The sequence below is a fragment of the Eptatretus burgeri genome, chromosome 7 (assembly GCF_056783735.1).
Source record: "Eptatretus burgeri isolate ZD-2024b chromosome 7, Ebu_testis_v1, whole genome shotgun sequence".
In the NCBI taxonomy this organism is placed as follows: domain Eukaryota; kingdom Metazoa; phylum Chordata; class Myxini; order Myxiniformes; family Myxinidae; genus Eptatretus; species Eptatretus burgeri.
In genome coordinates, this window is record NC_140967.1 from 58149930 (window position 1) to 58163235 (window position 13306).

At 43.3% G+C, this 13306-nt stretch overlaps 1 protein-coding gene across 5 annotated transcripts in view; it reads right to left on the reverse strand.

Annotated features, from left to right (window-relative positions):
- The window catches only part of HERPUD2 (HERPUD family member 2), a 112857-nt gene that overhangs the window by 11952 nt on the left and 87599 nt on the right, over positions 1 to 13306 (reverse strand). For all 5 annotated transcript variants that reach the window (XM_085888609.1, XM_085888611.1, XM_085888610.1 and 2 more), the window contains 3 exons: positions 4234 to 4326; positions 3543 to 3845; positions 215 to 311 (listed from right to left, as the gene is read on the reverse strand). In XM_085888609.1, the coding sequence (XP_085744735.1) occupies positions 215 to 311; positions 3543 to 3845; positions 4234 to 4326 (493 nt within the window). The remainder of the gene's footprint in view (positions 1 to 214; positions 312 to 3542; positions 3846 to 4233; positions 4327 to 13306) is intronic.

The following is a 13306-nucleotide window of genomic DNA, read 5'->3' on the forward strand; positions in this document are numbered from 1 at the left end:
TTGTCACACACCCAACCTGTCCACAAAGTTTTGCCCAAATCGGTCCATAATCTTTTGAGATATCGTGCTGTACTGTTTATAGTTTTTGGCCCCATCACTCAATGGTGAAGAATCGCTTGTCCACCTTCGGTGGCGGAGGTGATGAGGAGCAATGTTAGCAAGTTCTCATCTTCCTTGCACCCGAAATCATTTTAAAAAACTGTCAAATGCATACCATCTCACGAAGCTCTTGTTGCTCGTCCACAATGTTCTCCTCCGCTCCTCTTCCTACACCCCGTACACGCTGAAAGGGGAAAAGTCCTCCCTGGTACCTGCAAGATGGATAATAAAACCCCAGACAATAAGGTCCTGAGCTAAATAAAAGATAATCAAACCCATGTGCAGAAAGATCAAAACAAACAGAGTTTCCAATCTATTATAGGTTCATAAAATCACATCCTCATTGTTGTCCACGAATACCTGCTCTTTATCGAAAAAGTCCATCCACAAAGAAAAACTCTCAAGCCTGTTTTCTTTCCACTAAGAGAAATAACATATGAGAATACTTATTACAATATACTCATCAATCCTGATAACAAGGTGGTAGGAATTTTATAATATAAAGACAGAAGGCATTATCAATGTTTTTCTCAAAGCGCTGTAGCAAAATCAGGTCCCATACACTTAGGCGAGCCCAGTTAGGCTGTGACATGGATAAAGTTACTTGTCCTTCTCATGCCTTATACACAATATATACATTACATATAAGGCTACACCTTGCTATCAAGTTGTGGATCACACTCTCTCTTCACAAAAATAACACAAATGAAAGCTGAAGGTGTGATGCTGGGGTTCCCAGCTCATATGTGACAAATGTACTTCAGCGAGTTCTGGACAAAGGCCTTGCAAAACGAATAGTTCCGATTTTTCAAGAAAGACTTGGAACATTGGAGGATGCCCAGTCTGCAGCTGGCTCGCTTTGGTGGGAACATTGGAGAATGCCAAGTCTGCGGCTGGTTAGCTTTAGTTGGAATGACGAGCAATACCCAGTCTACGGCTGGCTAGCTTCGGTTGGAACGATGGAGGATGCAGAGTCTGCGGCTGGCTCGCTTTGGTGGGAACATTGGAGAATACCAAGTCTGCGGCTGATTACCTTTAGTTGGAATGACGAACAATACCCAGTCTACGGCTGGCTAGCTTCGGTTGGAACGATGGAGGATGCCGAGTCTGCGGCTGGCTATCTTTGGTGGGAATGATGGAGGATGCCCAATCTGTGGCTGGCTAGCATTGGTGGGAACAATAGTGGATGCCCAGTTTGCAGCTGGCTAACTTTGGTGGGAATGATGGAGGACACCCAATCTGTGGCTGGCTAGCTATGGTGGGAACGATGGTGGATGCCCAGTCTGCGGCTGGCTCGCTTTGGTGGGAACAATAGTGGATGCCCAGTTTGCAGCTGGCTAACTTTGGTGGGAATGATGGAGGACACCCAATCTGTGGCTGGCTCGCTTTGGTGGGAACGATGGTGGATGCCCAATCTGAGGTTGGCTAGCTATGGTGGGAACGATGGTGGATGCCCAGTTTGCAGCTGGCTAGCTTTGGTGGGAATGATGGAGGATGCCCAATCTGTGGCTGGCTAGCTTTGGTGGGAATGATGGAGGATGCCCAATCTGTGGCCGGCTTGCTTTGGTGGCAACGATGGTGGATGCCCAGTCTGCGGCTGGCTAGCTTTGGTGGGAACGATGGTGGATGCCCAATCTGCGGTTGGCAAGCTTTGATGGGAACGATGGTGGATGTCGAGTCTGCGGTTGGCTAGCTTTGGTGGGAACAATGATGGATGCCGAGTCTGCGGCTGGCTAGCTTAGGTGTGAATGATTGAGGTTGACAAGTTTGTGGCTGGCTATCTTTGGTGGCCAGCTTTGCTAGGTGATCAGACCAAGAGAGGTCATGATTGATTGTGAAGCCTAGAAGTTCAAGAGTCTGACCCTTTTACAGTATTTAACCATGGAAATTGATACACGGGTTTCTTTGATGATTATTTTGGAACAACGGGGTTAAGACTGAGATTTTCCAGAATTGACAGACATGCTCCATTTAATTGGACCAACATTTAACCATTTCCTGTAATCCACAAAGCATCCTGGCTGGCATAGGGAGTGTGCAGGGTGCAGCAAAATATCACTTTTTCTTTCTGGACGATGTTGCCGCTGCTAAAAAATGATTTACTACTTGAAGTCTTGCTTGACACATTGCTGATTAAACGCCATCCTTCGGGTTCAATGCGCAGAATGCTATCGTGCAAATCACCCCTCAAGTAATGATCCCTTATACAATTTTCCTATATTTCAATAACCTAATTTTAAAAAAATTTTCATACTCCAGTACACATTTTGTCATGACTGATACAACAAACCCACAGCTTCAGTTATTTCAACATTTTAAGAGCTTCAGTTTGGTAAAACCAGACCCATGGGAAAGTGTCTAATTTTAATTCTCAAATTAAAAAAAAACCTAAAAAGGATTATTCTACCTTTTATCATACTAAAATACACGATTTGGTGTCGGTCTGTCTGTCTGTGTCTGTTTTTGACCACGATATATTCAGTCCTGATTTATCCAATCTCAACCAAACTTGACAGGAGGATGAAGGGTCACACGATAGAGGTTGCGGCGACATAATTTCCCCCCCTCCCCAAAAGGGGTTTCCACCTTGCACAAAATCCATGTTTAGGTATATGTTCATGTTAAGATATCTAATCGTGGCGTTCTTCCAAGGCCGCTTCTAATAACAAAAGTATTAACAACACGAATGACAATAGCATAATATGATTGTTATTACAAAACAAGATTAATACTGATAATATCCCCTCTCCCCAAGGTTTTTTTTTAATCCTCCATGTATATAAATAGCTGATTGTGGGGCAAACCTCCAAGAGGTAAAAACATTATAAACCATAAATACTTATGGTTACCTATTTAAACAGTCACAACTGCTGTTTAACACTTAACTGAAATAAACCTTAACTGAAATAAAGGAATCCTGACATCCTTGAGGCATTCTATGTTCATCATGTCCACCACAGACTAACTGATATGAGCCGAGATCTACTGTAATCTTCAAATACCCCAGGGATGATAATAACATGAACTTTCCTGTCACTCCCATAGAGTGGGTGTACTAGTCCGTCCACACACACACACACACACGCACACGCACACACACACGCACACGCACACGCACACGCACGCGCACACGCGCACACGCGCACACGCGCACACGCACACGCGCACGCGCACACACACACACACACACACACACACACACACACACACACACACACACACACACACACACACACACACACACACACACACACACACACACACACACACACACACACACCATAACAGCAAGCCATGCCTGCATGCAAAATACATTCCATTTTAAACTCCATCGCTCTCTTGGGCCTTTGAATGGCAATCACAGTAAAATGTCTATCAGCTAATGTCTAATACATCAGTCAAATGTACCACATGCCATAAAACTTGCAAGGAAACACACTTACATGTAGAGTAACAGCAATGCGCCAGAGACCATGAGGAAGCGCCCGACAGAGGAATAGAAGTAAAAAATGCTGAGCAGCACGGTAGCACGTGATGCTGTAAAGACCCAGTCAAGCCAATCACGGTTCAGGTCATCCTCATCCTCAGCGGGTCCACCTTGTGCGTTCATTACCACGTTGCGGTTTCCGGCACGAGCGTTATTTGGTTCAGGAGCCATGGGTTGGTTGGCTGCATTTGCTGAGAGGGGTTCTGACAGTGCAGGGGTCATGGGCAACGAAGTTGTCGAAGGGTTGGCCGCTGCTTGGCTTAGGATGAAATGAAAAGAAAGAAAGAAAGAAATTGTTTTTTTTCCTATAGTTTTCATTTATTCAAATCCAAACAGATTAAAATAACCCTTTTCTACAGTTCTTTTTGTTCTGTGTTGTCACACCTCCATGAGCTGAGGCTCTGTGTGCAAAAATAATAACAACAACAACAATAATAATAATAATAAAACCAATTACATTTCTGGTGCTGCATCTTTGTCACCCACTATAAACGAGCTCTGCTTTCACATTTTCTTGCAGATGTTGCATATCAAACTGCTTGATGTTTGAGCAAATACCATTTTACAAATGCAAAGAACATGACCACCCACCCCAGTGGCATGTATGCATGCACATGCAGCAAGAAGAGAAAAAAAGAAGTACTTACTAAATCGCATAATACTGTTGGGCATAGAATTGTTGAAGCCACATCATGTACATGTGGTAGGTTGGAAAGGTAACAGCTGGCTGGACCATCGGCCTATGGTTCAAGGGGATTAAGGATGAAAGTTGTGAGAGGAGTGGTGTCGGGTGTAAAATTCATTGCATACATGAACACATTTTGGCTTGTTGGGAATAATCAAAAAGACAAACATACAAAAAAAAAAGCAAAAAATAAAAAATAAATTACCCCCGTGTGGGGGTGACGGTCATCTCTATAATGTTTTTTTAGTATCATAATCGATGAACCGTTGCCAGATATCTCCTAAAATGAGAGCCTTTTGATAGGTTTTGAAAATGGTGACTTTCACAACTTTCGTGACCTCGTGACCTTGACCCTGACCTCAAATCCGGGAAAAGAATATGTCGTTGGGTATCACTCATCGACCTCGACGCACACACCAAATTTCATCAAGATCGGAAGTAAAAAGTTTTCTTTGTACCGGGAGGTGTTTTTGACCATCTTCCAGGTTACGTGGCGGCCAAACGGGACGGAAATTCAAAAATCTGTCCGGTTAGATACAAGATAATATTTTTACTATCATAATCAATAAACAGTTGCTGAATATCTTGTAGAATGGCAGACTAGGTTTTGAAAATGGCGATTTTTATAACTTACGTGACCTCGTGACCTTGACCCCGGACAAAAGTTATATCGTTGTGCAACACTCATCGACCTCGACCCACATACTAAGTTTCATCAAGATCGGAAAAAAATTTGTTGACGGACGGACAGATGTACATTTGGTCCGGCTTTATTGGGTCATCTCGGTCGAGATGACCTAAAAAAGCAGAGAACAAAGAGCATGCTGACATAACAAACGAGAAAGACTAATTAAATCAGAGATCTTAGACCCTCGCCAGGACTTGTTTTGTGTCGTGTGTCGGTGATGCATTGATGACGTAGGTTTATGTTAATACAGCAGACAAACAAACCTTTTCGGTTATATTCTATAAATTGACGTTCCAATCCTATGTATTTTATAGACGTACACACGTTCCAATAGTATGTACTTTTCGATGTGCATGTGCTTTCATACTAATGATGAATAAAGTATAATGTATATTGCAATCTATAATATTATTACGGTTGTGGGGGTAGATGGAAGAATTTAATCGGGAATATAGCATTGTGTGGAGTTGCTTGGTCCGTGGTCGTGTGGAAGGCAACTCAATGTGATAAGTAGGGAACATGTGAGCTGAAGTGTTATGTGTCACCACACGAGGGGTTGGTGTCGTGTTAATTAGCTACGGTTTAAGAATAAGCTTCCCCAGTATGTAATCGCCCCTCTGTGACTTTTCCCTCTGTCTTTATAACCAAAACCATGAGAAGGAACAAGCAGGCGTGCCAGGCAGGTGGAGGCATAGCCTTCCTGGGTTTAGTTCGAGCAGGCCACGCCTCGGAGGTGGACCGGTTGTTCGGTGTGACGATAGGAGAGATATAGAAGCGAAGAGGTTGTTGGCTTGGTTGGATGATTGCAGTGTGAGGAACGCACGCGGTCGAGAAAGAATGTAGCTCGGAGATGGCCGATAAGAACAGGGTTCTACGGCTGGCTTTCTTTCGAAGCATAAAGACGGCAGCACGATTCTCGTATTCGTGCTGAGGCTATCGTTGTGGTTTTGGAAAACTGGACCTTATAGACATGTCCAAAATCAATTTTCTACTGGTCATACTATAAATACTGCCTGGAGACAAACACCGCCTGGACATGTCTGGAGACAAACTCCCGTACTGACATAAACACCGTATGGACGCGTTCGGAGCCAAACGACCTGGAGACGAACATGGCTCGGACGCGTCCGGAGGAAAACAACGTCCAGAGACAAACTCTATCCTGACATAAACAATGCCAGGACACGTCTCAAGACGAACTCCATCCAGAGACAAACACCGCCGGACAAGTCCCAGACACGTCCAGAGACAATGTGACAACTGACAACAGTATATACTGTATACAACCCAAAAACCTTGAGTAGCTTTTTCACCCTTGTTTTGGGGGAATTAAAAAACAATGTTGCATTACAGACATTTCAGGGAGATGTGCCTAAACATTAATCTTCATAAACAGCTGCCAATTGTCATGTAATAGGTGGAAAAAATTTGGCTCTGCAATTTGGAAAACACGTAAAAAAGGCAAATGGTTCGGAAATCGGGTGTTATCAAATATATTTTGCTTTAAAACTCACAAAGACAAACCATATAACCTTTGTAAATCATGTACCTCAACCTTGTCGCAACTGCAGACTGTACATCCTGATCAGGACATGAACGGCACTGCTATCGAATATATAATATATAATATAATTAATAGGCTGCCGCTCAACGATTTAAATCATAACCGCACTATAAATCGAAGTGCCAACATCACCATCATACCGAAGAAAAAAAAACAAAAAAAAAAAAACAGGGAGTCTGGAACACTGACGCTAACCATTACGTCGACGTGTTTCGACTTATAAGTAACGTACAAGTAACGTGTGTCAACGATAGCGTAACGTGCCTACAACTTATGTCAGCATATGCGGAATGTGTGTCATACGCCGAGTAATTTTCAACATGCTGAAAATTTATCGATGTACTCGGCGTATAACGACGTATGCCAACATGCTCTTAACGTATACAAAACTTACCCATAACGTATTCAACGTGTGCCAGCTTGGTTCGCCAAATTTTTCATACGTCGGCATACGCTGGCTAAAACGTCAAGGTGTGACAGCGGCTTCACACTTAAATGTCTAGTGCGGTTATGATTTGAATCATTGAGCCGGAGCCTATTAATAGCCTACGCCACGTGATCGTCGGCGATACGCTGCCGCGCGCTATGCATAAGTTAGACTATCATTGGGCATAGGTTGTGAACGCCGACAACACGCTCAGCATTCGTTGGTATAAGTTATCTATATGTGATTGAACGTTCTGTGTACGTTACTAATATGTTATGCATACGTCCAACACGTTATTATACGCCCAAAACTTAAAAAACATCAATAGTTCAGCGTACGCCAGCGTTTTACATACATTTTGATACCTTGCCATATGCTGGCTAAAACATCAAGGTGTGACAGGGCCCTTAGGAATGGCTGGCAAGGTTGTGGCTGCATACCATATAGATTAAATTAAATCATTAAAACCAGTCTTCACTGTGCCCACAGCAGTTACAGAAATGAAATGAATTCGCTCAAATAATGACTTTATCCATAAAAGAGTTACTGTTTAACGCAGAACTACCCTGGAGACAATGCAAAGTTTAAGCACCCGTGAAATAAACATTGCAGATAATAATCTGCCAAGTTGCCTGCTTGTCTGTGCACGCGTCACGTGATACATCAGTTCACGGTCCGTGTAAACATTACAACTTTATTTCAAAACATCCATTTTTCACCAGATTTGGTTCGATTCCCTGTAAAGCACCTCACGAAACACGAAACCTCCGAAAATATAGACACAGATCTGGGAGACACTATGGATAAGCAAGCACTCCCGTTGGGTTAATTAAAACCCACCTTTCGAAGATAATTAATGGCCTTATTTAATGATATCCTTTATCTGGCGATCCTCTGCCACCTCACTATCTGGGGTCTGAAGGCGTATCCTGGGTTACATATCCTGGAAACAGCAAAGCGCTTACTTTGTGTAGGTCCTTTGGGGTTGCTTTATGCAGCATCTTCGGCTCGAGGAGTGTGGGAGGGGTCAATTGTTAATACAATCCGAGCCACCTGGGTTTAGTTGATTAGGTGAGAGCGGATTGGCTATTCCCTCCATTCACTGGTGAGAGATGCGAGATTCCCTTCATTCCACATATATTTATGATGGTTCTATCCTGTTCATTTCTTGTTATTTATATGTACAGTATATATATATATATATATATATATATATATATATATATATACATATACATATATACATATATATATACACACACACACACACACACACACACACACACACACACACACACACAGACACACAGACACACACAGACACACACACACACAGACGCACACACACACACACACACACACACACACACGGGAGAACAAGTATTTAATACACTGCCGATTTTGCAAGTTTTCCCACTTATAAAGCACGTAGAGGTCTGTAATTTTTATCATCGGTACACTTCAACTGTGAAAGACGGAATCTAAAACAAATATCCTGAAAATCACATTGTATGATTTTTAAATAATTAATTAATTTGCATTTTATTGTATGAAATAAGTATTTGATCACCTACCAACCAGTAAGAATTCCAGCTCTCACAGACCTGTTAGTTTTGTCTTGAAGAAGCCCTTCCATTCTCCACTCATTACCTGGATTAACTGCACCTGTTTGAACTAGTTATCTGCATAAAAGACAGCTGTCCACACTCAATCAGACTCCAACCTCTCCACAATGGGCAAGACCAGAGAGCTGTCGAAGGACATCAGGGACAAAATTGTAGACTTGCACAAGGCTGGGATGGGCTACAGGACAATAGGCAAGCAGCTTGGTGAGAAGGCAACAACTGTTGGCGCAATTATTAGAAAATGGAAGAAGTTCAAGAAAACAGTCAATCTCCCTCGGTCTGGGGCTCCATGCAAGATCTCACCTCGTGGAGCCTCAATGATCATGAGAAAGGTGAGGGATCAGCCCAGAACTAGACGGCAGGACCTGGTCAATGACCTGAAGAGAGCTGGGACCACAGTATCAAAGAAAACCATAAGTAGCATTACGCCGTCATGGAATAAAATCCTGCAGTGCACGCAAGGTCCCTCTTCTCAAGCCAGCGCATGTCCAGGCCCGTTTGAAGTTTGCCAATGACCATCTGGATGATCCAGAGGAGGAATGGGAGGTCATGGTCTGTTGAGACCAAAATAGAGCTTTTTCGTTTAAACTCCACCGCCGTGTTTGGAGGAAGAAGAAGGATGAGTACAACCCCAAGAACACCATCCCAACCGTGAAGCATGGAGGTGGAAACATCATTCTTTGGGGATACTTTTCTGCAAAGGGGACAGGACGACTGCACCGTATTGAGGGGAGGATGGATGGGGCCATGTATCGTGAGATCTTGGCCAACAACCTCCTTCCCTCAACAAGAGCATTGAAGATGGGGCGTGGCTGGATCTTCCAGCATGACAGCGACCAAAAACACACAGCCAGGGCAACTAAGGAGTGGCTCCGTAAGAAGCATCTCAAGGTCCTGGAGTGGCCTAGCCAGTCTCCATACCTGAACCCAATAGAAAATCTTTGAAGGGAGCTGAAAGTCTGTGTTGCCCAGCGACAGCCCCGAAACCTGAAGGATCTGGAGAAGATCTGTATCGAGGAGTGGGCCAAAATCCCAGCTGCAGTCTGTGCAAACCTGGTTAAGAATGACAGGAAACGTCTGATCTCTGTAATTGCAAACAAAGGTTTCTGCACCAAATATTAAGTTCTGTTTTTCTGATGTATCAAATACTTATTTCATGCAATAAAAAGCAAATTAATTATTTTAAAATCATACAATGTGATTTTCAGGATTTTTGTTATAGATTCCGTCTTTGACAGTTGAAGTGTACCTTTGATGAAAATTACAGACCTCTACGTGCTTTGTAAGTGGGAAAACCTGCAAAATCGGCAGTGTATCAAATACTTGTTCTCCCCACTGTATATATGAATATACTGCATATATGCTGTCTTTCTTTATTTATATATTAACAGCCTTTGAGGTTTGCACATGGTACATGATTGGGAGCCTCATTGGTATGCATTGCTGTCTGCACTATTGCTGATGATTTGCCAATAAGCGATGAAACCGGTCCGGTAGCTGAGTGGGTGTGTTGCATTGGGATTCTCATGTGTGCACCATGTGTGAACGTCTTTGGAGTTGTGAACTCTGGGAAGGGTTAAAAACAGCATAGCGCTTACCTTGCATAGGTCTTCTTGGGTTGCTTTATGCAGCTTCTTTGGCTCAAGGAGTGTGGGAGGGGTCAATTATTATATATAATTGGTCAATGTGGGAGGGGGGGTCACCTGGGTTTAGTTGCTTAGCTATTCCCTTCATTCACAGGTGAGAGATGTGGGTGGGTCTTCCTTTATTCATATATACATATATATATATACATACATATATATATATATATATATATATATATACATATATATATATATATATATATATATATATATATATATATATATATATATATATATATATATATATATATATATATATATGAGCCTGGTGTTGGCGCAGTGGTTAGGGCAGCGGCTTGGGATCCAAAAGGTCCTGAGTTCAAGCCCCGTTGGGCCACTGAATTAATAGACCAGGGGGTTGACTCAGCCTGTCATCCTTCCGAGGTCGGCGAAATGAGTACCAGTGTATACCATATCCCTGTGTTGTAAGAGGCGACCAGGGTTGCGGCAGGAAGGGCATCCGGCGTAAAACATGTGCCAAATAACAATGCGGATCATACGGATGATCCGCCGTGGCGACCCCTAACGGGAGCAGCCGGAAGAAGAAGAAGGAGAAGGAGAAGGAGGAGAAGGAGGAGAAGGAGAAGGAGGAGAAGGAGAAGGAGGAGAAGGAGAAGGAGAAGAAGGAGAAGAAGGAGAAGAAGGAGAAGAAGGAGGAGAAGGAGGAGAAGAAGGAGAAGGATAAGAAGAAGGATAAGAAGAAGGATAAGAAGAAGGATAAGAAGAAGGATAAGAAGAAGGATAAGAAGAAGGATAAGAAGAAGGAGAAGAAGAAGGAGATATCATAAATATATGTGGAAAAATTGCGGGCCCAGACCGCGAATCAAACTCGGGTCCTCTGGCAAACCATTCCAGTGCTCTGCCATCTGAACTATCTGGGCGACCCACCGGCTGAGCAACGCAATTCCTCCACATATATAAAAGTTCCACTCTCGCTCTCCCACTGCTTCCGGAGCACTCACTGCAAACCATAGGAGCAGCTTGCGCCTGCTCTCAAGAGGGTCTTCCCCCTGTGGGGGGACACATCCATGTCTGCTATTAAACACCACAGGGGGCGTAGTAATAGAAATAAGAAACGAACAGGATGGAGCCATCATAAATACATGTGGAAAATCATGGACATTTCATAAATAATTTATAGACAATTATAGACCTCTTGAGAGCAGGCCAAAGCTGCTCCTATGGTTGGCAGAGAGTGCCTCAGAAGCAGTGGGGGAAAGAGAGTGGTATGTGTGTGTGCGCACGCACGCACACACACACACACACACACACACACACACACACACACACACACACACACACACACACGGACACACGGACACACGGACACACGGACACACGGACACAGACACACAGACACACAGACACACAGACACACAGACACACAGACACACAGACACACACACAGCTCAGCCGGTGGGTCACCAAGATAGCTCAAATGGGAGAGCACTGGTATGGTTTGCCAGAGGACCAGAGTTTGATTCCCGGTCTGGGCCCATAAGTTTTCCACATATATTTATGATGGTTCTATCCTGTTCATTTCTTGTTACACACACACACACACACACACACACACACACACACACACACACACACACACACACACACACACACACACACACACACACACACACACACACACACGTATTTGATACACTGCCGATTTTGCAGGTTTTCCCACTTACAAAGCACGTGAGGTCTGTAATTTTATCATAGGGACAGTGAAATCATGGGTAACTGTTTGGTAACTGTGAAAGACGGAATCAAAAACAAAAATCCTGAAAATCACATTGTTTGATTTTTAAATAATTAATTTACATTTTATTGCATGAAATAAGTATTTGATACATCAGAAAAACAGAACTTAATATTTGGTACAGAAACCTTTGTTTGCATTGACAGAGATCAGACGTTTGAGCGCTGGCTTGAGCAGAGGGACCATGCAGGCGATGCAGGATTTTAGTCCATGACGGCGTAGTGCGTTACTTCTGGTTTTCTTTGATACTGTGGTCCCAGCTCTCTTCAGGTCATTGACCAGGTCCTGCCGTCTAGTTCTGGGGTGATCCTCACCTTTCTCATGATCATTGAGGCTCCACGAGGTGAGATCTTGCATGGAGCCCCAGATCGAGGGAGATTGACTGTAATCTTGAACTTCTTCCATTTTCTAATAATTGCGCCAACAGTTGTTGCCTTCTCACCAAGCTGCTTGCTATTGTCCTGTAGCCCATCCCAGCCTTGTGCAAGTCTACAATTTTGTCCCTGATGTCCTTCGACAGCTCTCTGGTCTTGCCCATTGTGGAGAGGTTGGAGTCTGATTGATTGAGTGGGGACAGCTGTCTCTTATGCAGATAACGAGTTCAAACAGGTGCAGTTAATACAGGTAATGAGTGGAGAATGGGAGGGCTGCTTGAAGACAAAACCAACAGGTCTGTGAGAGCCAGAATTCTTACTGGTTGGGAGATGATCAAATACTTATTTCATGCAATAAAATGCAAATTAATTATTTTAAAATCATACAATGTGATTTTCAGGATTTTTGTTATAGATTCCGTCTTTGACAGTTGAAGTGTACCTTTGATGAAAATTACAGACCTCTACGTGCTTTGTAAGTGGGAAAACCTGCAAAATCGGCAGTGTATCAAATACTTGTTCTCCCCACTGTATATATGAATATACTGCATATATGCTGTCTTTCTTTATTTATATATTAACAGCCTTTGAGGTTTGCACATGGTACATGATTGGGAGCCTCATTGGTATGCATTGCTGTCTGCACTATTGCTGATGATTTGCCAATAAGCGATGAAACCGGTCCGGTAGCTGAGTGGGTGTGTTGCATTGGGATTCTCATGTGTGCACCATGTGTGAACGTCTTTGGAGTTGTGAACTCTGGGAAGGGTTAAAAACAGCATAGCGCTTACCTTGCATAGGTCTTCTTGGGTTGCTTTATGCAGCTTCTTTGGCTCAAGGAGTGTGGGAGGGGTCAATTATTATATATAATTGGTCAATGTGTGAGGGGGAGTCACCTGGGTTTAGTTGCTTAGCTATTCCCTTCATTCACAGGTGAGAGATGTGGGTGGGTCTT